General features: G+C 39.1%; 1 protein-coding gene across 3 annotated transcripts in view; it reads right to left on the reverse strand.

The window, feature by feature from the left end:
• Positions 1-27,110, reverse strand: part of Mo25 (calcium binding protein Mo25) — a 117,367-nt gene that overhangs the window by 6,878 nt on the left and 83,379 nt on the right. For all 3 annotated transcript variants that reach the window (XM_067150597.2, XM_067150598.2, XM_067150599.2), the window contains exon 6: positions 24,265-24,429. In XM_067150597.2, coding sequence (XP_067006698.1) covers positions 24,265-24,429 — 165 coding nt within the window. The remainder of the gene's footprint in view (positions 1-24,264; positions 24,430-27,110) is intronic.

Below are 27,110 nucleotides of genomic sequence, written 5' to 3' on the forward strand. Positions count from 1 at the left end.
CATTAATACGTAAATGTACTAGTGCTATTTAAATATGCTTATTTCAGATACATTTTGATAAATATGTGGTCTAGCAATAGTGATAGTGATGAAAATGAAAACTACCGTCTGTACAGGGAAAGAATAAACTTCCAGTTCAACACTGTATTTCAATACAATGAACGTTTTAGGTTAAACACAATACAAGTGGAAGAACTTTTGATAGATATTGGGCATAGGTTAAAACATCCTAAATCTCTCTCTGCTAAACAACAGTTACTAAAAAATCTTCAGTCTGTAGTCAATACATTCTGTGGTAGCTGCAATAAATGATGTAAAATTTCCTCAAAATTTTCGTTGGCCTGAAAATACTGAACAAACATGTTCCAAGAAGGACATTCCTGGAATCATTAATGAGCAAAATCTCTCTTACATACGCCCAACTTTTCCCCTCAAAAGCTCCATGAGCTTTTCCCAAGTCAAATATTTCCATCCAACCATTTATTTTGTCTTGTTTTTTCAGAATCTCGCTGAATGCACCGAAACGAATATCTTTCCTTTTTTCTATTTCCTTCAAAATGAATAACTTCGTTTTTCTTGACATTTTAACAATTCATGCAGAGTTTGCAATTTCGTAACAATTAAGTTTGGCGGCCGAATATCGTTATTAGCGGCAACTGATTCCTAATGACAGACCATGTGACAGACCAAGGTATGTCAGACTATCGTGGAACATATGCGAGGATCACGGAAGAACAGGATGGGTGATAATAACGGAGTAATTTCGTATCATCATAAACTGAAAAATAACATCATAACATTAATAAATTCACAGGAATATTATTTCTTTGAATCTTTACTGCATAAGTTACCTTAAAATATATTACGATAAATGCGGCAAGCATAACATAATTAAACGAATGGAATACGAAGATAAACAGCTGATTCATGCTATGACGTATTGTGTTTATTGATATGTCGTCACTTGTAAAACTTGTAACAATTCACTGGTAATATACAAGAAACTTTCAATCTTTTGTGGAACAGAAATGTACAAGTCCATACATTACAAGAACTCACACTAGTAACTTGTAATGTATAAGACCATACTTTTGTGGAATAGGCCCCTGGTCTGAGATTAGTTTCTTGAACACAGACTATACTTGCCGGAACTGTCCGATTAGCAAACGCAGCTCAGTAAGATGCCTGTCATAACCGTTACAATTCCAGTGTAACAGTGACAGCGTGAACTACTAGAATAAGCGTTAAGTTGTAAGCGGCTTGGGCGCAGCTTTCGTCAACCTCTTGGGGTAGGGAGACTGTCTTCCTCCCCTACTGTGCCGGCTTGGGTTTCCCAGCTGGCATATGCTTCTTTGAGGTCAAGGCTGGGATAACCTCATCTTTGAGCTTTATACTCTTTGCAGCATTGCTCACAGGAGCAACTGCTACCTTGGGCACAGCACTTGTCACAGGTGTTGCAGAAATTAATGATGAACCTGGTAGACTCTATGCTATCACAATGAAGTCTAGAGTCTTCACAGGTGCATTCATAGAATTAAACTTACAGTGCACTCCTTGCTGAGATAGACCAGCAGTTTCCCCTCTCATGAAGAACGAAGATTACGGCATTTGGTACAACTGTTCGGAGGTGTGCACTCTTCCCCACCATGAGCTTCTCTTCTCCATGTACCACACATGGACAAATTTGAACGAGATACCATGTGTCTGAACCTTTGACACTGATAGCACCACGTGGGTGGCAGGATATACAGCCTCATATCACAAAGATAGGTCGTTACCTTGACTTTTTCTGGAAACACTGACAACTTGAAGGACATAAAGAAGGGACAATGGACCTTGCGCATAATGTGCTGGATGTGGCTCATACCACAGTTCATGTCATCCATTAACTCATCACCAGGGTTTAAAATGAGGTCGCAGTGGAAGACGACTCCGCAAACCAGATTCAAGAATTTGTGCTCTTCCACTCCGATGGGGACTTTGCCACAGTGGTCGCACTTAAGCAACTGACCAGTCTGAACTTGCAGTATGAGTCTTTGACAAAAAATTACCATCTCATTTGCTATTATTTTCATGTCTGTATTGATAGATCGACAGTTACAATTATAGGGTAGGGAATTTCCACCTAATCAATACTTGTTATGATTACAAGTGTATGTACAGTTTACTCTCCATTATCCGGGCATGCATTATCCGGCTTGGGGATTAACCGTGCAAGTTTTTGCCTTATTAAAAATATTGTAATTGAAATTGAAACTTTTGAATTTACAGTATTTACAGAATTCACATATTTTTGCAGTATAGTCCTGGTATTCTTCGTACATATTTTTGCAGTGTAGTCCCCATGGGGGTAAGTTATTTCTAGTATGGTACTTTGTGACAGGTTGACAACTTCTTGCATTGTCCTGTCTTGTTTTGTAATAGCTAAGTGTAAGTTCCATAAGGAGGTGGGGGTTGGCTTATTTCAAGTGCTGTCTGCATTCCACTGAGGGATCCTCTTAAATGCTCAACAGCTGATAACGAATTGTCATACAGTAAGATACAGTGGGTTGTGGTGTGAAAAATGTCTGGTATAAAACGTATAAACTAGTAGTGCTAACATTCAAACAAAAATTAAATATCATTCAGAAATTAGATAATGGAGTCTCTGCAAGCAAATTAGCCAATGATTACAGAACAGGAGTTCAAACAATGTGAGACATAAAAAGCAATCAAAAAACACTCATAGCCTTAACAAGGGACTGTGATAATGCACAGTCTTGATTGAGCAAGCAGAGTACGGGTGTGCTGAGTGAGTGCTGAGGAATGGCGAACACCTTGCAACAACACAGGAAGTTGGCAGAGCAGATGGATGAGTAAAGAGGTAAAAGAGTATCCAGTAATCGGGAGATAGTGGGTTCGAACCCCACTGTCGGCAGCCCTGAAGATGGTTTTCCGTGGTTTCCCATTTTCACACCAGGCAAATGCCGGGGCTGTACCTTAATTAAGGCCACGGCCGCTTCCTTCCAATTCGCAGGCCTTTCCTATCCGATCGTCGCCGTAAGACATATCTGTGTCGGTGCGACGTAAAGCAAATTGAAAAAAAAAAGGTAAAAGAATAAGGAGTAGGATATGAAAGAGGTGATACTGGCAGTGCTGCTTGTGGCGGTGATGGTGACAGTGTTGCTAACAGTACGTGGTGTGGAGATGAATCCAGGTCCAGGCCCAGTGGGCGTTCTTGGATGGGAAGAAATTGAGGCAATAAAAGGAGGTGGTGAAGGAAGCATGTCTAACAGAACAAGTAAGGGAGTTGATAAAGGAGTCTAAGGATATGAAGTACTGCATCAAAGAGGAGATGAAAGAGCTAAAGGTCAAGGTGGAGAGCAATAAAGAAGGTCAAAAATCTGGAGGAGGAGCTGGTAAAGGTGAAGAGGGAAGGAGCTAATGGTGATCAGGAAAGGGCGCCCATACCCGGGGGCAAGGTGGGGCCGCGGCCCCCCCTTAGCTCTCAGGGAAAGGCAAAAATCTAGTCTAGTCAGGTGTTTTCCTTTCAAGAAAATGATTTAAAAGTCAGTATTACGTAGAAGCAGTAGTACCGTTCCCCACCAACAGGCAGGGAACACCGTGGGTTATTCTACCACAGAATACAAGTCGCCATTTATCATCCAAAATATTAAAAATACTACGTACCCCCAAGTCTGGGCTCCCCCTACAAACTGTCATATGGGCGCTGATGCGATCAGGAAAGAAGGAAGAATATTTTTATTTATGGAGTGCAAGAAGGTGCAAGAGAAAAGAAAGTGGATCTAATGTATAAAGTGGTGAATGTGGTGCAAAATAAAATGAAGATTAACTTTAGTGAGGTGGACATAGACTGTGTGTATAGAATAGGGAGAAGGAAGGGCAATAGGCCCACTAAAGTGTCGACATTATCCACACTGATGGCGGATATTGTGCTAAGGAATGCAGGAAACTTAAAAGGGGAAGAAGTGTGGTTGAAGAGTGATATGGGTAGTGAAGCAAGTAAAGAATTTAAAATTTTAAGGAAAAATTTATGGGCAGCTAGGCAGCAAGGCCTGAGAGCATATATTAGAGGTCAACAATTGGTAGTTGGGAACGGAAGATGGTCACGTGTGTGGTCGGTGAACAAGCTACAGGAAATGGATGGCAAACATCAGCAGGTTGGCGACCAGTTGGCTGGTGAAAGTGAAAGAAAGGTAGAGACAAGCGCAAGTTGTGATGACGGAGCAGTGAATAGCAGTGACAAAGTGAGCAAAGTCCAGTGCACAGAGGAGGTAGGGGTAACGGGGAGAACATCAAGTGAGGAGGGTTTGGAGCCGACATACACAAGTGGAGCAGTGGAAGGAGAAGAAAGAAGATGACTAGAAGGACTGGGTAGGGGAAGAAGCCTGTTTAAAAGATTTTTGGGGTAAGAAAAATAAAGGGCATGACAAGAAGGGGGGTAAAGAGAGTGGTAAAATGGTCAGAAAGGAGGAAATGGGAGCCAAAAGAAGAGGAGTGAGGGTAACAGGAAGCAAAGCGACCAATGTAACAGAAGGAAACAAGTATAAGGGAGGGAGGGGTTAGGATGGACAGGGGAATAAATAACTGTGTTGGAAGATAGGTTTCATAAATATAGAAGGGGTGATAAGCAAATTAGGTAATGGGGAGGTGGTGAAATTATTGGATAATTTTGATATTGTGGCCCTCTTGGAGACATGGTTAGAAGTAGGGAAGAGTATCGTGGAAGGGGTATGGGGTAAGGAACATAACAAAAAGAAAACAGGGGAGGAGGGGAAGAAATCCAGGTGGAATAACATTATTAATAAAGAAAGAAATAAGCAATTTGATTGAAGTAATAGAAAATGAGATGGAGGAGGTGATTTGGATTAGGTTTAAGACGGGTGGAGAGACAAAAGAGGTATGCCTGGCTTTTTTATATAACTACCCTAGAGACTTGGCATATGCAAATGATAGTTTTTTTTCGAAGAGTTGATAGAGGAAATTAGCAGGATCAGTGAGAAGTATGAAGAAGATGGGATGATGATGGAAGACTGGAATGCAAGAATAGGAGGTGTAAGTCCAGTATATAAAAAAAGGGGGAAGGAAATAATGACGAGTGAGAGATGGAGTGAAGGTACAGGGAGAATGGTTATGGGCAGAAACTGCTGGAACTATGCTCGGCAGGTAATCTGTACATTCTGAATGAATGGTAGACTGGGGATAGGGAGGGGAAGTTGACTTGCATTACGAGACAAGGAGGGAGTGTTACTGATTTGGTCATCAGCTCAGAGGACATGCTGGCAAGAATAAATAAGATTGAGGTTATGGACTGGGCAAAATCTCATCGTGCCTAGGTATTTATAAACCTAAGGAGAATGGAGTATGAGGATCGGGTGGGACAAGGGAGGAGGGCTAGATAAAAGGGTATGAGACTTACTAAATATAAATGGACAGGGGAGGTAAAAGTGAAACTACATAATTATTTAGAAAAAAGAATTTCCAAATTATTAACCCACTGAGCTCTGCATATTTGTTGGCTTGAAACTGCATTGGGGCTGGGATTATTTCGGAGGAAATATAGTGTTGCTTCGTACCATGTGAAATTTCTTACTTACAAGACCATTAAAGATTTAAATATACATGACAATAAATGGTTTTCATACCACGAACTGCAGAATAAGGAATATATTGAAAATATTTTATTTTATTAACCTCACGGGTCTGTACTCAGTCCGTCTGCTGAGCCGTAACACAGTCTTCTCCTTGCACTTCCTCTCTGATTTCCACATCTATTTGTTCTTCAGAAGCATTTCTCACACTATTACTAACATTACTACTAATTTCACTGAGAAAATGACATTCCTAATCATCATTACATTCTAAAAGGGGTTGTCGGTAAATTTCAGTTCTTTACTGGCAGCCATCTTGTTTACAAGCGAATCTCGAAGTCTAGAGATAGCCAGCCCACTTCAAACCAATATTACCAAGCACACTATCGATATGTATTAGCAAAGAGCATATAACATTGCAAAGAAGGAGTCCCTACAAAAATCACAAACGCAACTCACTCTGCCATCTGTTGAGGAAAAGTTGAATTACGTAGTAAAGTGAGACATTTCGTTGTACGGCATTTGGTAAACCAAGACGAAGCACAGAACGGTTCCGTGGCTCGGGCCAATGAGTTAAGGTAGGGTGTGAAGTAGCCTTGAGATGTAATAATGTGGATAGGGCTGTAGCGCTATTAGAATACCCCATTAAGAGGATAGCAGAGGTAAAAAGAAACACAAGGGGAAAAAGAAAGAAGAGGCAGAGGGTTAGTATAATGGGGAGTGCAAAGCATTGAGGAAAGTAGCCATGAGGGCGCTAAGAGAGTTCTGGAAGCATGGAAGGAGGGAAGAGAGGGAAAATTTTTGTAGGCTGAGGAGGGAGTACAAAAGAAAAATAGAAAGGAAAAAGTTATGGAAGAAGGAACAAACAGAGGTGATTAACAGGGAGTGTAAAAACAAGCAAGGAGAAAAGGTATGAGAGAGAATCAACAAAATTAACAGGAGAGAGACGAGTTATGTAAAACCTAAAATTGACTATGAAAAATGGGTGGGATATTTTTGTAAACTGCTAGGATGGAAGGATGGGTGAAGGAAGAGAAAGGGGCTGATGCGATCGGGAGAGAGATAGTCGTAGGGAGTTATGAGCTGGATAAAGAAATATCAGGGGAAGAGGTGTTGGAAGTGTTAGGTAAAGCGAAAAATAGGACAGCAGGGGGGTGGGAATGGAATAATAAATGTATTTTGGAAAGAAGCTGAAAAAAATAGCCTGATGAGGAGAGTATATTGAAGTTATTGAACAAGGTGTTTGAAGGCGTCAAATTTCCGAAGGAATGGCAAAAAGGTAACCTACTATTTAAAAAAAGAAAGGAGGAAGGAATAATCCTAGTAATTACAGGGGCATAACTTTATTAGACGCATTGAATAAGCTGTATACAGGCATATTAGCGAACAAGTTGAGAAACTGGGCAGAAGAGTTATCCATACTATCGATTTACCAGAGTGGTTTTAGGAAGGAACGAAGGACGATAGATAATGTAATGAGAGTTAAGACAGTAATTGATAAATGCGTGAGGAAGGAAGGAAGGAAGGAAGGAAGAAATGTGTATATAGCAGCGCTGGATTTTGAAAAGGCCTTTGATACAGTGAGTAGGAGGGCGCTGCTTGAGATTGGGTAGGGTGGGAATTTCAAGAAAGATGAGATGCGCAATTGAGGCCATATATGAGGAAGTTTATTGTAGCATTAGAATAGAGTAAGGGGTTGTAAGTGGTTTAACTGAATCAAATATAGGTTTAAAATAGGGTTGTAAATTATCTCCAATTCTATTTCCGATATTCATAAATTATATATTAGGCAGGCATGGGGAGGAGAAGAGGGCTTGTCCTGTGTTAGGAGAACAAGAAATCCCAGGCTTGATATTTGCAGATGTCTTATTGATGACACTGACAAGAGAGGGTTTAAAAAAAATAAAAAAATAAAAAATAATAAAAAAAATGAGATATCAGAGTATGCTAGTAAATGTTTGCTGAGAATAAATATTAATAAGACAAAGGTGACAGTATGCAGAAAAAGTAGTTAAAGGAAGACAAAGAAGAAATGGGTGTTAAATGGAGAGGTAATAGAGGAGACCGATAAACTAGAGTATTTTGGGTGTTTGTATAAGTAGGAATGGTAAAGGGTCCGATCAAATTAAACAAGCAAAGTGGAGGGGGTTAGCAGCACTTTCAGGTATAAGAACATTGAAAAATAAATTCCCAGGTATCGATTATAACATCCAGAGAATGGTGTTTAAAGCAGTGGTAATAAGTAGGGTGTTATATGGAGTACGGTAGAAGTATGGGGAGGTGAAAAGGAACGTATTACAATAAATCAGATAGTCAGTAGATTTAGTAAAACTATGATGGGCCTTCCCAATTGCATGGCTAATGTAACGGCTAGAGTTATGTGTAATGAGTACATAGAGGTCGATATCATGAAGAGAGTGTTGAGTTATTGGAAAAGATTAAAAAGAGGTAGGGGTGGCATACTCCTGCAAATTGCTTACCAGCACCAAAATAAGAGTATGTATGAGGATTACTGGATAGATAAGGTTAAAGATATTACTGATAGGTTGTATTTAGGAAACTACTGTGAGAAGGAGTAGGAAAGGAGGAATGAAGTGTGTTGAAGGAATACTATAAAAAGGATTAAAGACATTCAAGCACAGGAGTTGGAAGCTGATTGCAGGAAGAGAGCGACCCTAACCCTGTTCAACAGAATCAATCAAGTAGTTAATACAAGAGTAAGAAACGTGAATAAGGTAGAAAGAAGAGGACTAATTTGATGGTTGACGGGTATATATATGGATAAGGGATGGACAAGAAGAATGAAAGACAATTCGATATGTATATTGTGTGGAGAAACAAGAGAAGATTTTCACTTGTTAATAGTGCGCAAGGGAACTCTAATGGAGAGAGTGAAATACATGAGTGAGGAACAATTAAACGCCATGAACCAGCCAGGTAACTAACAGAAGATCATAGAATGGGTAGTGAAGGAGTGGGAAAAAACAGGGAATATAAATTTTTTAGATGCAGTTAAAAAACTGTTGTATAAAGATGTTAAAGGAAATGGAATTTAAAAGTAATAGGGAGGAGGTAGAAATAAGGTAGTTAGCCTTGTCGTAGATTCTGGTTGTTGTAAGTAGAAAGTAAATATGGTGAGACACAGAGATCAGCAGAAGAGTACAAGAAAGTATGTCAGAGAGAGTATCCTAGGTCAGTGCTCAGCTGCCTGACTCAATGTAATAGGCGTTGGGTCACCAGTGGTGAGCATTTGGTTATCTGTGGGAGTGAAAGAAGAGTGGGGGCCTGAATAAGCCCAAGACAGTCGCGCACGGAAGAATGACTGCAAGGATGGAATAAGAGCAGATGCCCGAGATGGTAGGTCATCTGCGATGGAGGGCAGGAGGGAGCACCCACGCTGACACACTCCTGGAGTGAGTAGACATTTTAGTTGACCTTTTATTTGATATTTTATCACATAGTTATTTTTTATCTGCATTTTCACCAAACAGATCCATTAGGTTGTGAAACTGTACAGATCTGGAGGAAAAGGTTTATGTTTATATATGACTGCGATAAAGATTCTGGCCCTACGAAATGGAAAAGTATGAATACATCTTTTTATTGGAAGCTTGATTCTGTGTTCCTGAAATGGTTTAACCAAAAGAGAGCAGAAGGAATACCAATTTTGGGTGCCATGTGCTCTGAGAAAGCCAGTTTTTTTTTTCATAAAGTGCTAGGCTTAGAGGGCGATTTTAATGCTTCAGCAGCACGGCATCTGTCAAAGATGAAAGGAGTGTCTTAGTGCAAATACAGAAGCGTTCGCATCATTTTGCAGCAGCTTTAAGAAATTTATAGGAGAGGAAATTTTTTTCCTAATCAAATTTATAATGCTGATAAGTCAGGGCTAATGTGGAAACAATTTCCTACAAAACTCGCTTCACAAAAGGAAAAGTCTGCTACTGGGCACAAATCTTCAAAAGAATGCGTTACAATCACGTGCTATGGAAATGCCTGCAGAAACCACAAAATGAAGCTTGTAATGATTGGAAAAGCCAAGAAGCCCCCTTCATTCAAGGGGATTAAAGCAAAAACCAAGCCTATTTATTAGAATCAGGAGACCTGGATGACTAGGGAAATACTCCTCAATTAGATTCAAGAACATTTCGTACCGGAAGTAAGAAAAATTCTTAAAAACAAATGATTACCACAGAAAGCAGTGCTGCTTTTGGATAACGCAATTTCACATCCAAACTAAAGTTCGTTAACTTCAGACGATGGATTCACTGTCACCAAATTTCTTCCTCCGAATGTGATAGCACTGATACAGCCTATGGATCAGGGCGTTATTGCATCTGTGAAGCAACATTATAGAAACGAACTCTTGAAAAATTTTGATGGAAGAAAGTGTTGTTACTCTATCAAATTTCTGGAAACTATATTCTTTATTGGATGCAGTACATGGAGTTGCAACGGCCTGTAGAAAAGTAAAACCGTGCATCCTATCGCAATCATGGAGGAAAATTCAATCACAAATAGAAGAATGGGATATCCGCAAAGACAGTTCTCAAGAAATTCTTGCTCATCCTAAAGAAAGCTGAAGCGTTTGATGAAATTAACAAGGATAACCTGAATGGTTTTTGAGTGATACGTGTGAACAAGACTTTCAACACTGAAGTGATGAAGACATTGCTAATGACTGACCTGGAAATGGTAGTGACGTTGACAGTTTAAGTGAAGATGATGAAAAAGAAGGCAATTAAAGTGTATAGATACACTATTGAATAATATTAATAGGCCGTCTACTAGAAAAAGACCGGCACCAGTCCTCTCCGGAGGCCATACGCCATTATTATTATTATTGGATTATATGGGACAAAGGGAGCCTCCGTGGCTCAGACAGCAGCGTGTCGGCCTCTCACTGCTGGATACTGTGGTTCAAATCCCGGTCACTCCATGTGAGATTTGTGCTGGACAAAGCGGAGGCAGGACAGGTTTTTCTCCGGGTACTCCGGTTTTCCCTGTCATCTTTCATTCCAGCAACACTCTCCATTCTCATTTCATAGCATCTATCATTCATTAATAAATCACTTTGGGAGTGGCGACCCCATAGTACTAACAGCCTATATCTGCTTCATTCATTACATCCCTGACCCGGTCAATGACTGGAAAACAGGTTCTAGTTTTTCACTATATGAGACAAAGGGGGTTTGAATATGGTGACATTATTACTGCACACAAAAGATGTTTCGCAGTAAGGAAGTAGATGAACAACCAAAAGTAGAGAAACATTACAGACTGCTTCAGCGAACAATAATATAGGCGAGTTATCTTTATACGAGGTGTGGCAATTAAATAATGAGACGGATGTGAAAAATGTGATTTATTGCAAACAAATTTACAATACACTTTTATCCCCTTCAACATACTCCCCTCCCCTATCTATACACCATTGCATACGTGCCTTCCACTGTTCGAAGCAATGCTGTAGGTCATCCTTCGTCACCCTGCGCAACAACTCTGTCGTTTTTACTTTTACGTGTTCCACAGACTGAATATGTGTTCCCTTCAATACACTTTTCACTTTTGGGAAGAGATAAAAGTCACAGGAAGCAAGATCAGGTGAATATGGAGGATGTTCTAGCACAGGAATGCACTTGTCAGCTAAAAACTGCTTCACAGACAGGGTGTTGTGGGCTGGTGCGTTGTCTTGGTGAAGAATCCATGAGCCGTTCTTCCATGCATCTGGTCTTTTCTTCCTTACTCTTTCCCTTAGCTTGATTAGGACTTCTTTATAGTATTGACATCAGTCTTTCCACACAATTTCGCTGACTTTCTGGACGTTTCCTTCACTTCTGACAGTCACAGGTCGTCCGGGACGTTCATCATCTTCAACCTCTTCCCGACCTTCAGTAAACCGTTTGTGCCACTCAAACACTCGTGGACGTGATATATCATTGTCACCAAACACCTCCTTTAACACTTGAAAACATTCCATGGGTAATTTCTTTAATTTCACTAGGAATTTCAGGTTAATGCGCTCCTCGAGTTTTATGACCACCATGATTGCAGCACGACTACAACAACAGCGTCCGCTACAATAAAGTCTCAAAATCAAACTAAAGCAGGTAGAACGACGAAACGAAGTGTGCTTGCTCAGGAAGGATCAAGGTCAACTACATTCCAATGACAACCTCCCACCATGCGACCACGGTGTAGGAGGGGCGCAGTCTCGTTTTTTTAATTGCCGCACCTCGTAAATGTATTATAGCCTACTATGTATGGTACTGTATTGTTTTAAATTATAGAAGGCATTTTTCTTGAAATAAACACATGCTTTTGGATTATCCGTGTTATTCACCCCAGTCATTAGCTCTGATAATCCAGCGTATACCGTATTTTCACTAAAAAATACATATCGCAGTACTAGTTTCGATCTCATAAGAGATCATCTTCAGCTGCTGAAGATTTCACGAACAAGTAACAAAACAGCAAAACAAAGACAACGTGTGGTCGGCACAATTTACAGGCAGGTTATGTTCTAATATAAATGACGTAAATAAAGCCTCGGCATTCGTCACAGGATTTACATCTTTGTTTTTACATGAAAACTTCAGTTTCTGGTTTCTTTCTACACACTGGACAGTCTCCTTATGTTTGTTCATCTACACATGTTTAAGTATATCGCACTTCCCACCATGCGCAACTGAAAAATCACACCTTCATATAGTAAATAACTCCGCCATTGTCCGGTCCCAAGTCCGGAATGAGAAAGGAGGAGGGTTTGCTGGTCTGGCACCCAGCTGTAAAATTGCCAACGCCGAGTGTTGGGCGGCGGGAAATAACCTGACTCCCTAAGGGGGCCAACGGCTTCGGGCGAATGAGCCCCTTTGGGTGGGGTGATGGTCCCCACAGTGGAGGAAATGCCACTGGAATCCATTATGCAGCGTCTGTTCTCCAGGTTAGGGGCGGCTGCACAAGGCGTCTGTACTCCAGAGGAGCGGCCTCATTATCACCTCACTGGATCACATCCAGAGTTGTAATTCGGGACCTAGTCCCACACAGGTGACACCTTGACAGTCAACCATGGAAGGTCTTTTAAGGAATACTCCACCGGCTGAACCAAGAGTTCAGAGAAGGCAGCATTCGGATACGGTGGGCTGCCACCTGAAAGATACCGTGAAGTCGGAGGCACGGAAATACCCCAGTACTACATACACGAATGAGACAAAATCAAGAATCAAACCAAAGCAGATAACATACTTCTCTACACACAACATAAACTCACTCATGCAAACCGGTAAACTAAAAGTGATCACCGACATAATGGACCAACACAAAATTCTTATCATGGGATTACAGGAAATTAGAAACACTGACCAGGATGCCTTGGAATCTCAAGGGTACAGACTTTATAAAGGTATACCCGGGAAGAGAGTGATGAAGAATGTCCCACAATTTGGAACAGGATTTTTGGTCAGCCTTAAAATAATAAACTCAGTTCAAGAATTCAGATCACAGTCTCCACGACTCTCAACGCTCACCTTAAAGGCATCTAATAAAATCTATACTATAATAAATGCCCATGCTCCCACTAATGATAAAAACAACTCCTCAAAAGACCAGGAGGAAACAGGAGAATTTTGGGACCTATTGGACCAGACCATAGATAACATCCCCAAACACCATATAAAATTATTAATAGGCGACTTCAACGCTCAACTAGGCAGAGAAAGAAAATACCGTGACATCATCGGAAAATGGCCAGCACACAAGAAAACAAATAAAAATGGAGAGAGACTAGTTGACCTGTGTAGAAACCATAATTTAATCTCAAAATCTACATGTTTTAAGAGGAAACCTCAAAAACTCAAAACATGGAAACACCCTGACTACACTAAAGGAGAATGGCAACTGGACCACGTCTGCATGGACAAATACCACCACAAAGAGATCTATAACGTCAAAGTCCTCCGAGGAATAGACACAGGTTCAGATCACTACGTAGTTAAAATTAAAATTAAACTCACTCCCCAGAGGAGACAACAAAAGCAAGCCCTTAAAACTAAAAGAAAAATAGATCCTACCCAGCTAATCAACAACAAAAATTACCAGAAAGCAACTGAAAAAATAAAAATCACAGACAAACTTGAAGACTTAGTACACAACCTTAAACAAATTGCAGAAGACCTAGCTCCAATTAAACCACGTAAAAAACACCAATGGTGGAACAGTGAATGTGATGAAACAGTGGAGAAAAGACATCAGGCATGGCTATTACATCAGTCCCAAAAGACAGAAATATCCTATCAAAAGCTAGTAAAACAGAGAAAAGAAACTACCCAAGTCTTAAGAAGAATAAAAAGACAACATCATAAGGACACCCTGCAGTTAATTGAAGAACAGTTCAGTAAAACTAAATCAAGGGACTACTACAAAACCTTCAGAAAGCAGCTCCAAAAATATGAACCCCTGACCCTACTGATGAAGGATGAAGATGGTAAGCTGGCCCATAACAATAAAGACAATGCAGAAATTCTGGCTAAACATTTCAACAAGCTTTTAAATTGTGAGGAACCTACAGAACTCCTTCATTTGGACACCAACACCCCGATAAAAACATCACCAGAAAACATCAATCCCCCCACAATAAAGGAAGTCTACCAAGCTCTGAATAAATTAAAAAACTACAAAGCGCCAGGAGAAGATCAGACCTTTGCGGAAATCTGGAAATATGCAGGAACCTCAGCAAAAGTTGCCCTCCATCAACAACTTGTCTCTATCTGGATTAAAGAAGAACTACCAGAACACTGGACAACAGCCCTCATTCATCCTCTGCACAAAAAAGGGGACAAAACCGACCCTAATAACTACGGGGGAATCTCTCTCCTAGACATAACATACAAAATATTTTCAATAATCATCCTTAATAGGATAAGTTTACAACTTGAGAAAGAACTAGGAGAATATCAAGGAGGTTTCAGACCCTGGAGGAGCTGTCCTGATCAGATCATGAGTCTTAAGTTGATAATGGACTATAACAGGAGAAGAAACAGAGATATGGTGATAACATTTGTAGATTTCAAGAAAGCTTATGATTGCATCCATAGAGAATCTCTGTTTAAAATTTTAAGACACCTTGGACTACACCCCAAATTAATAAACATGATAAAATTGACTCTCACCAATACCAAGTCAAAAGTGAAGTTTAGGGGGGAAACATCAGAGACATTTGAAATTAAAACTGGACTACGGCAGGGAGATGGGCTCTCACCACTATTATTTAACTGTGCTCTAGAAATGGTAATGAGGGAATGGTTTAGAAAATCTCCCCCCAAAATAAAGATTGGCCGAAAAATCAAAACAAATTGCCTGGGTTTTGCTGACGATTTAGCATTACTAGCAGTGGACATAAAAGAAGCAAAAACCCAGATATCAGAACTTCAAAACATTGCAAATAAAATTGGCCTCAAAATATCATTTGAAAAAACAGAAATTATGCCCCAAAAACCAACACAGCTAAAAGAAGTCACCATAAATGGTAATAAAATCAAAATAGTAACTCAGTTTAAATATCTTGGAGAAGTAATAACACATAACTTAAATGAAAAAATCTCAATCCAAGTAAGAACAAATAGATTAGCTAAAGCACAAAAATTAACATGGGATATCTACAAAAAGAAATGTCTATCAATAAATACAAAAATAAAACACTACAACACAGTTATAAAACCGGAAGCTACATATGCAGCAGAAACACTCTTTTACCTGAATAAACAATCAAAGACTGACAGACTTCAGAAAATTGAAAGGAGGATTGGAAGAACCTGTATCAACAAAAAATATCAGAAAGATGGACAGTGGCGGTTAATACCTAACAAAGTCGTGTACAAAGAGCTAGAACCCATTACAGATACTATGCGTAAGAGGAGACTGGGATTCTTTGGACATATCATGAGGATGCAGGACTCGAGACTTCTGAAACAACTAGTACAACACAATCTCGTCTCAAAAAATACCACAACAGGATGTAAATGGATCAGAGAAGTAAGAGAGGATCTGAAGGAAATAGGCCTTACAACAGAAGACACCAAAAATAAGATAAAATTGAATACAAAACTCAAGAATACAAACCTCCGCTTTACCCTTACACAAAACAAACCAACAACACGCACATTTTCAACTGAGGAAAGGGCACGAAGATCGGAGCGTCTGAAGAAGTACTGGGAGGACCGCAAAGCCCGAACAATCCCTTCAAAGAGACCTGAACGACGGACTGACTAAAGTGATCCTATGTGGTCATAAAAGAAGAAGAAGAAGAAGAAGAAGATAATGTGAATGTTGGTCTCTTCCTGGATTCACCGAAACACGGAAACTCTTCCCTGTAAGTGCTTTTAAACACTGCATCACATTTCTTTCTTGACATTTTGGCGAAAACAAATATAAAGACATACAACCAAGAAGCACTATTACGTGATGTAACACAAGCACTTATGCAGGACCTGCCCCGGGTAGACGTCTATGGCGTGCTACTTCTGAGGTTAGGTTACTCGCTTGTGACTTCCACTTCCTATTAAGCTACTTGAGTATTTGACTGTATTATAGATCAAAGAGGAGCACATGTCTGGCCACCATGCCCTGTACTGCCATCCGGTTGTGATTATTAGAACTACTATCGACCAGCCATACATCGATAGAACGAGGAAACGCACAGGAGTTTAAAATAATATGAAAATTACTGAAACTGCTCTGAAAATCGGCAGATTGGTCCCGGCGATCAGGAAGAACGGTGAAAAATCGGGAGTCTACTGCTTAAATCGGGAGAGTTGGCACGTTTGTACATGACGTTTTCAATTTTAATATTTCCGTAGCTTGCAATGCTGAGTTCTTTGAAACATCAGTTTCTTGTCCAAGTCGTTGAAGGGATTTTGTAGGTGTATATTTTAATTTTTTTCTGCAATTTTTGTTTACTTTCTCCTCATTAAACACACTTATATTTTACCCTTTACTTCTTATTGGGTGAAGACACCCTCTAAATTTATTTATAAGTTTCTGTGCGGTATCTCTACGTGAAGGGCGTACATCTGGAAATTGTGTTAAGAACTGTCGAACGACTTCCCCGCAATATTCTGTTTTTACAAAATGATCGTACATAAATACCCTTTTCTTACAATGTGCATATGTGGAGGCATTATAAGAATTATATCCCAAACTACCACATAACTAGACAACAGTTGGAGCGACAGATTGACACTTTTTAATGTTGTAAGTATGGAACACAACTGAGAAAGTAAGGGAACTGCCCCCCTTGTTACTATGCCATGTAGCAGGAGTAATGAGTCAATGGCAGACCCAACATGTCCACTGACCAACCAATGAGAGAAACTCACTGTACATACATACATTACAAACTTCTACCAACTGGACAAGTTGGCCATGCGGTTAGGGGCGCGCAGGTATGAGCTTGCATCCGGGAGATGGTGGGTTCGAACCCAACTTTCAGCAGCCCTAAAGATGGTTTTCCATGGTTTCCCATTTTCACACCAAGCAAATGCTGGGGTTGTTCCTTAATTAAGGCCACACCCACTTCCTTCCCATTCCTACGCCTTTCCTATACCATCGTCGCCATAAGACCTATTTGTGTCGGTGCGACGTAAAGCAAATATTAAAAAAGTAATACTTCTACAACTTTCAGTGTTTTGTCTGCAAAATTCTGAATTAACAAAGCACCTCCACAATCCTCTATTTGCGGATAGTCTGATTCTTATCGCCTCAGCTTTCCCTTGGTTTCTCTTACTTTCCATGGCTGGGTACATTATTCTTCCAAGTACTATAGTTCTCCACATGCTTCACATGATCCCACCACTGCAGCTAGTTTACATGCACCACTGAGCGATTTCACCTCAAATCATAAAGGCCAAGAATGAATGTGTCGCATCAATATTTCAAAATTGGCTGGGGGAAAAAAAAAAAGTTTCAGTTCCACACAGCATCTATCAAAAAAAAATTTAAAATTCCTTTTTTTTCCGTTTACTTTTGTTAAAATGTTATAGACCAATCTAAATGAGGGTATTCGTGAAAATTTCTTAATGGAAGGGAAAATTTAAAAAATTATACTTAAAAAACGATGTGATAGAAATCTGAAATTATTTTAAATAAAAACTTTGTTCACAATACTACCACACATGATTAACACATACACACTTCTGAGGTTTCTTTTCATCTTTAATTTGAAAACAAAAGAATACAGTAATTAGTAATTTTTTGCAAACTTCAAAATTCTGTTTTGAAAATATACTGTAAATAGTCATAGGATGTTAACTGTCTTGAGAAATGATAACATAGAAACTTGTCTCAGTATAGTTCGGGAAAGACAAGTGGCAAGAAAGTGACTCATATCAGCGGAGAGTTACCTTTGCAGGCCATAACCACCTTCCTGTGCCAGCCATTAGCAGTGAATGACGTGTTATATCCTCATTCTCTTTTATTCTTAACAATGTATTCTTTTTTTAGTGTCGGATGTTGTCAGTAAGTGTAGTTTTTGTGAATTTGTTTCCAATCGCGATTCATGTTCTTTTCTGAGTATGGTATTACATTTTAGTTTATGTGAATTTGTTTCCAATCCCGATTCATTATCTTTTCTGAGTACGGGATTACATTTTACAAGGGCTGTTTACCACAGTCGTACTGCATCAGCTGTTCTCGCGGCAGTAGTGCACTGGCAAAAGAGTTGAGGCGATGCTCATTTGTTTTGCGAAACGTCAATTTAGAAGTAAAGCCATGCGGAGTATAGTACTCCAGCATATGCCTTTTCTAGATCTGCAAAATATAATCATAAATGTCTATTCCTTTAACAGCATATGTCAATTACTTAACGCATAGCGAAAATCCAGTACTAACAGCCCCTGTGTGTTCAGAAACCACACTGGCTTAATTTAATTTACTCACCACCATTGACTGCACGCCGATTTTTGAAAATCCCTGTGAGCACCTTGCCTGATATACTGATAACCAAGCATATCTCTGGTGTGAAAATGTGAAACCCTATTCAATGAATATTTCATTTTCACCACTACACTTTACTTGAAATAAACTTCCAATATAAGTCATGTTCAGTACATATACAAGAGAAATTAAGTAAAAAAAAAAAAAAAAAAAAAAGGGCCAATCGGACACCAGTGGGATTCAAACCCACAAACTTTTGAATTTTTGTCAGATGCTCTTATCAATTTGAGCTATGACAGTGTCCTAGGTTATACTGTTAGCACAACTGTAGAGTGCGCACAAGTCGCTCATTGTAGCCCAATTCAATAAATATTTAATCTTCACGTCCACATTGTACTACAAATAATGTATTAGGCCAGGGTCAGTATATGTATACAGGGTCTCCCATATAAACGAAGACTGAACGCATGGTGTTTGTACTCTACACTATGGCAGTTGCCTCAATTGATTTTGTGTTGCGCACGGCTGCACTGCTGTAAGCACGTATACAAACTTATATGCAATCTTAACTTATAAAAGATACTGGAAGTGTCTTCCTTCCTGGATTATACAGGCATTATATCTGGTAACCACATTCTGGCTGATGCAAGCAAGTTCTGCCAGTGTAATGTTTCTGATTTCATTCGTAATGTTTTCTTTCAGTTCCTCCAGTGCGTGAGGATTTGTTCCACACACTTTTCTTTCAGTTTACCTGCAAGTAAAAAGCACACACTGTTAGATGTGGAGAACGAGGGGGAAATAGACCAACACTGATCACTCTGTCTGCTAACACTTCCAAGATTGTAAGAAGGGAGTCTTCTGCTATATGAGCGGGAGCTGAAACCACCCACGTGATTTTTCTTCTCGCATTAACTGATTGAAGAACAGCATCAAAATGTCACCTTGGTACCTCTCTGCATTTACTGTCGTCTCGGAAAAAAATAGGCCCAATTATTCATCTTGCACTAACGGCACACCGAACAGGAATCTTCCTATCATGATGAGGGACTTCATACACACCATTAGGATCTTCTACACTCTAATAGCGTGATATGACTGCCCACACAACCATTAAGATGAAACCAGGCCTCATCCGAAAAGAACAAACGTTGTGGGTCGAATAAACGATCATTCGATGATGAAAGATACCACTCACAATATCTTACTCTTGTGGCTGGATCAGCTGGTTTTAAACAATGGGCTTGTGTAAACCTGTGCGGTCTGATGTGTAACAAATTTGTAGCTCTGTGTGCAGAAGAAACCGAAACCCCTACTTATTGTGCTAATTTGGTGAGTGATTTATTCAGTGACCGTTCGAGAGTCGCACCGATCTCTTCTAGCTTTTTCTCTGTTAAAACTGTTCATGTGCGTGCATGTTTTTTTATTGAGCACTGAGCAAGTAGCTTCAAAATTATTTACAATTACGTGAATCTGTGCTCGTGAAGGTGGCACTTCACCAGAAAATTGCTAAACAAATTCATCGCATATCCATCGAGCTGACTCGTATTTAAAGTAACTTTTACATACAAAAATACGGTGTTGCAATGATAACTGTCTCACTGTCTGAGATTCAGACTGGCGACTGATGCTTGCAAGGTCGAACACATGCACGCTGTCTGCAAGGTCAAGAACTATGCATGCGCCTCCAATACTGCAGCTCATGTATCAGAGAGTAAAAATGCTGCTTGGACGGTCTTAGTTTATATGGGAGACCTTGTATAGTACATATTGAACCGTATCATATGGTGGTCCTAGGAGCAATATCTGACGCATAATGCGCAAGATAGACATTAATCGAGTTACGAACAGGGAGGCACCACCGAACAAAAACAGAGTTTGGTAAGCGTAGCACACAAAGGAGACGCAGGGGTGTGGCACTGGTGAAAGAGAGGCAGCGAGCCAGCGAGCCAGCAAGAGAGAAAGGAGACACAAACTTTTTCAGGGGGAGTCCCAACTACCAACGAACACTACGGAAATATGAGTGAAGACAGGACTGGAATAACCTCAAAATAATCTCTGATTTCTGTAACTGGGCTGCCTGGAGCGAAATAGAAAGAAGATAATTTATCTTTAGATCTGTCAAGTGCGCAGGACACTTAATGTCTCTTAATTGTGACATATTAGTGGAATAAACAATTTTTGAGTGTTCGTTAAAGAGAAAGTGAGCCGCAGTACAAAGAAGAGCTAATGTTTCTTGGGGAAGAACATGAGTCCTAGGGGAGGGACTAGCCTTTATAAGACTGAACAGAGGCTTCACTACCCCACTTGTGAATTGTATGAGACTTCGAGTGTGTGAGATCGTTGCCATGACCCTAACAGTTCAACAAAAGGGCAGTTAGATGTAGTATGCTGAATGGTTGTTAGTGTAGGTAGGAGAATGAACTCGTGAAGTGATAGTAATCCTCGCTTACACTGGGAAACTCATTTTCCCATGTTAATTACGCTGCTCGTATAGTTGTGACAGTGCAGGCTGCAGGACAGATATCGGAAGTGATGGGATTGTTATCCTTAATTAGAAGCTACAGGATACCAACTCAATTTCTTATAACCGAAGTAGCCAATAAATTTCCTACTTCTAGATAGAAGAACACGAGTGTGTAAACATGTCGAGAGACGGCATTTCAATTGTTTTGGCATATGAGCTGCAGAATACCACAGTACCAGCAGACAAGAAGGCGGCATTTCAATATGGTGAGCAGTGCCGGAAGGAATGGAACTGGAGACTTCAAGAGTGACCAGCAGTAACTCAATGGTGAGCTAAGCACCCATGGCAGGCCCAGAGGGCCTGGACTGAAGCAAAAGATGAAAAGCAGATAAGTGGATCAATCACAATAATGAAAGAATAGTAGTTCGCATTTGTTCTTTGTAAATACTGTAGACAATTATGCAGCGACGCCAGTATAGGCGGTCACGTAGTATGTAGTTAAATACGGTTGAGACCGGGTGCATGATTATTTGTGTACAGATTATGATTTATTTATGGGTTGTTTGAAGAGAAATTAGTTATGTAGGATTGTATCTACATGTCAGATCAGTGTGTTTAGATTATCTTGATGGTAGAGTCATCTGAAGTGAGGAGACAGGAGTACCATCCTAGAGTTTGAACCAGAAACTTAAGAGTTACGAGGCATCATGTTATAGTAAGTCGGGATTATGCATGAATTGTTATCTTACATAGTGCATGATATTTCAGCTGAAACAGATACAAGCAGAGGGAGTTATAAGGCGTCTACTGTACCTGACACTTAGTAAAATTAGCATTTTTACAGACAGCAGGGATATTTTTGTGACTGATCATCGTATTGTAACGACACGTGGAACAGGTATTGCCGGCAAATTTTCAACAGGTTCTTGTCGATATTACGATGCCAATTTTAAGTTAATGGTTATTAAACACACGGAAATGAAGAAGAATTGTGCAGGCACAATAAAATATGGCAGAACTAAAGCCAATGTTCGGCGTTGGCGTGAAGATAAAGATAGACTAAAAATGCATACTGTACAAGAAAGGCATTCATATGATTTCAGAAAGCACTTTTGAAGACCATTTTAATTTTTTTGAAGGAAAATGTGAGGGCTGTCTTGCATTCAGGGTTGCCTTGGATTTGGAGAAATATAGATAAAGATAGACTAAAAATGCATACTGTACAAGAAAGGCATTCATATGATTTCAGAAAGCACTTTTGAAGACCATTTTAATTTTTTTGAAGGAAAATGTGAGGGCTGTCTTGCATTCAGGGTTGCCTTGGATTTGGAGAAATATATAAAATTTCACTACAACAAATTAATTTCAGAGATCTCCAAAATTATGTTACACTGTTATTTTACTGTATCACTCTCAGGACCACTTGCTAGGCTACTCAGCCACTTCTGATGGTTTAATCATTTTTTTACATGGCTGATAGTGAATTGGCTCAAATACCTGTACTGATGTGGATTACTTATTGAAATCACTAAGGTAATTTTTCTCTTCAGAGAATGATTAATACAAATTCCAGAAAGAAGGTACCAATTGTTTTCTCCAGTTGATGCACTTTATAAAAACAAATGGTCTCCATCACATAAACACAACCTATCAGCAACAAATATGTCAACAAATATGTCTGTGTTTACGTCAAACCTTAACGCTGCAGGAGGCTGAGGATGATTTTGAATAAAGCTGAAACTGAAGTTCATTAATTTGAGTAATCATTCATGAAAAAAATACATCTTATCATAATGAGTAAATATCACATCAACTCTCTTACAATCAATATAGTTTATATATACTTCAAGTTTATGTATACATCAGTAAATTGTCATAACCAAACAATAAGGATGTGTAATTCAGATTTAAAATTCTTGAACTGAAGCATAATGTTACACTGACTGCAAGCACTATGGAGCTTTCCATTAGCATTAGGTAGCTTCATATTATTTTCCTTCTAAATTACATTTTACATCACCCTTAACCCTTCTTAGTGGGAGCAATTAAAAATCTAGCCTTCACTGGATGCGGGAGGAGCTAACACTGGGCACTTAAAGGCTAGCATACCTGTGCACCAAATTGTTTTATGATACCATATCTCTGTTAATTTCCAACCAATTTTGATTATATTGGAAATAGCTTTTCGGTCCACCATAGACAGTATAGTGTGTTTAGTCTCATCACTGAAGTGAGGTAATTTGCATATGAATTCAAATTTGTCTAAATAAATGAATCAAATATGGTACAATTTTTTGAGAAGTAAGACCTAAAAATTTAGTTTCTGCACTCTTCCCATCAACATGAACAGGGCTAAGGTAACATACACCTCATGTTCATTGACTGGAATGAATTACCTTACCCTAGATCGAAATGGAAAAAACATTCCTCGGGCCTTTGTATACAGATAAAGTGTATTGATTTGTCTCCGTTACACCCAGCTGGACAAGTTCCAGTAAAAAAAAAAAATTTTTAAAAAGCTTGAAAGATATTAATGGTTGCACGACATTTAGTGCTAAACCTTGGGGTGAAGAGACCTTACAAAATGTTTATTATCCATGTCATGCCAGTAAAATTTACACGCAGCACTACCATACTAGCACGAAGTGTCGGAAACAACAGTCTCTTCTGTATCATTTCAGCCTCATCACAGTCTAATTCGGCAATATCAACATCACTGTCATCAGAATCATCACTAAAATTATAACTACTATCCTCATAATCATTAAAACACTCGTCTGTATAGCATTGCTAGAAAAATTATCCTTTTTTACAGACGCCATTGCGGGAAAAGTATACGAACAGTCAATGAATTTTACACATTGATAACTAGGCGAAAATTGTTAAAATGGATCGATAGATACACGAAACGAAAGAATGAAACTTTATCTAGATGGCTGTGAAGACAACTCGGACATAGTTCTAAGGAAATTCAAGATATGGAACGACGATGCAGATGTGGCGCAATGCGAGTCAGAGACGTCACTTCACAGCAGCAGACGGCTACTGCATGACATGCGCTACATGTCACTCCATGCTGTTGGGTTAACATAACCAGTATTTTGCTGCACGACTTTGGTACATACTTTTAGAACTACAGGGCCGAGTGTTATCACTAAGTTGACCAAATTAAAGTACTTAGAGCTATTATATCTGAATGTCCATATTACATGACTTCCTGAAACATGCCAACAGGAGAGATATGTCTTCCAAGAGCAATAATAAAAGTCAAAAGGTTATACTTACAGTGAAATTGTGCCTGTCCAATAATAATTCACCAAGTAGTTTCAAACTCTGGCGCCTAGTCACATAGTTTTCTGAATTCAACAGCCGTTGATAATGTGAAAACACTTTTTCATAGTTCACTTCCAAGAATTCAGCACATAGAATTTTATGGCGGGTCAATAATTCCTGAAACCAGAAGAAAAAAAATTTACAAGAGGATTCTCAAGAGATTGTTTCTAAATTCACAGCTCCATTAGAAAAGCTACAAAGATGCTGTTTTTGAAACAAACATTAACAATTCCTACTTAAGCCTGACTGGTTACAGCAAAATTCTTAACTGATTCCTGGCCAATTATACATCGGCTTATCTGGTAGTTCAAATATTCAATATATTATAATGAATGCAAATAAAAATAGAGTATTCAGAAGAATAATGTTATTGGTTTTACATCCCACAAACAACAACTTTTATGGTTTTTGGACATGCTGAGGTGCCTGAATTTTATCCCATATGAGATCTTTTACATGCAGGTAAATCTACTGACACACAAGGCTGGCTTATTTGATCACCTTCAAATAGCACCAGAATGAACAGGAACCAAACCTGACAACTTGAGCTCAGAAGGCAAGCGCTCCTACTGTCTGAGCCACTTAACCTGTCACTGCAACCTCACCGTAAACCTCGAAAGTCTTCTTCCCTGAAGAGAGTGAGCCTGCACATTCTATTGTTTCTCAAAAACTATGGCATACATTTTGATATAATTTCCAGTATTCATCAGTTCTATGAATGGGTGATCTGAATGCCCAAGTTGGTAAAGAAAGACTAGGATGTGAAAAACACTGGCCTAGATGGCTATGTTACCAGAAACTCTGAAGGAGAGAACCTGATTGATTTCTCTGTGCGAAACAATTTAACCATACAGAACACATGGTATCAGAAAAGGGAGAGCCATAAAATAACTACATACAGCTGGGATGGAAAACCTCAAGACCAGGAGTAGAAAAAAATAGAAATAATTCAGTAGTCAGCCCCTTTTTATCAGGAGCCAGCACATGTTTTGCAAATATACATTATGAAAACCACAGGTTACACTAGGATAAAGCTACTTATTGTCTTTGAAATGTTACCTTAAGTAGTATAATCCATCAGTTCATGTGAGAATGGAAATTTATATTTTAAGAGATACTAACCCAAATAATCACCAGTCACCTACAAGGCCAGCATCTTTTAAAATTACACTACATGTGCCAGTTTGATTTCCCACCAAAACACAAACGATCAATACATTTTGTTGCATCAAAGTCCTTTAAAGAGGGTCCATTCAAAGATATCATGAGAACAGTTAAGTTCTTCTCAGCAAGCTTGGTTCGCAGTTTGCGTTTAATAATATTCATCGTGCTGAACCCTTGCTCACGTGATGAGTCGATACAGGAATTGTTGCCACTATATTAAGGAGCTTTCCTAAAATCAGAAATTGTCCTTTCACAGTCTGAGATTTTTCAAGTAGATCATTCAATGGAAGACCTTTCCTGACTACTTTGAACTCGTACCACTCGCTCAGTATGTTTTCTACGTTGTTATTCTCAATTTGAAGGCGTTTTGAAAAATGAGTGGCAAGAAGCTGTATTTCACTGTTGCCATAATTTTCCAGTTACTTTTCTGATGGCCAGAAATGTGTCAAAAACACCAGTGGTACTTTGAATGTCCTCATTTTGAAGAAATGTGTCTTTCAGAAAGGTAATCCCACTTGCCAAAATATGTTCCTCGTCGCTCATGAAATTCTTATTCGACACACCTGATAACTGTATTCTACTGAAAACTCCTGTAAGTGTTATAGCAGAAACAAACTTTTCCGCCATTGGACCCTTGGTGTTTGGAAGTTGCTGTAATGAATTAATTGCATTATTTGCATGCTCTTTCATCTGACTTAAAATCAGATCATGCCTCTGAAATACAAGTGAAGTCTTCTAATATACTCAGATAGTTATACAAGAAGTGAATTGGGATGACAAATTTGAAGTCCTTGATCTTCTTTAGAAGACCTTTAGCCGTGATTCCTTCTTCACCTTTCCTTTCAGAAATAGTCCCTAAATGCACCACTAGGCATTTCCGGTCTTTCACAATTGCATGCAAAGTATTTAATTCGCTAGCTACCCATCTAACTTGGTGTAAGTACTGCAACTTAGATATTACACATTCCAACAACTCCAAAATTTTCTTAAGTTTGCGGTCGTTTTGGCAAATGTCGATAAAACGTATATAATTTCCTGAGTGTAAAATCAATTTCATCAATGATTTTTAAGTTTCCCATTTTTCAGTGAGTGAAGAACAATGAGTTGAAATTGATGTGCAACACAATGAACTTTTACCAAGTTCTCAATTTTTTCAGATATTTTTGTAGCCAAACCATTATGGACACCAATCTCACAGGTGCTCTCCATCACTCCCTATACCTATTAGTTTTATACCGTGAAAAGTTCTCCAAGCCCTAACTGAAGCAATTCTGTTTTTAAAGCATCCATATAGCTATCACTTGTTGCATCCTCCATTGACACAATAGAAAGTCACCTTATTAAAAAAAAAGAATGTAAAGTATCAGCTCCTCATTATCAGATTTATCTGTTGATCCGTCGAGTAAGATACCGACATGAACTTTCCTTAATGTCACATATAAAATCTTCATGAAGATCTGAGGCAAGGTATGAAATAAATTCTCTGCATTGTGTATCATTTACATACTTCTCTGAATCAGTAACATTCAACTTGCTTAACAATGCAACCAAACCTTCAAAATCAGTGAAGGGTCTGTCATTTTTTGCAATATGATAAGATGCCATATGCTGTAACATATTAGCATCCATTCTTT

The sequence above is a fragment of the Anabrus simplex genome, chromosome 1 (genome assembly GCF_040414725.1).
Source record: "Anabrus simplex isolate iqAnaSimp1 chromosome 1, ASM4041472v1, whole genome shotgun sequence".
In the NCBI taxonomy this organism is placed as follows: Eukaryota; Metazoa; Arthropoda; class Insecta; order Orthoptera; family Tettigoniidae; genus Anabrus; species Anabrus simplex.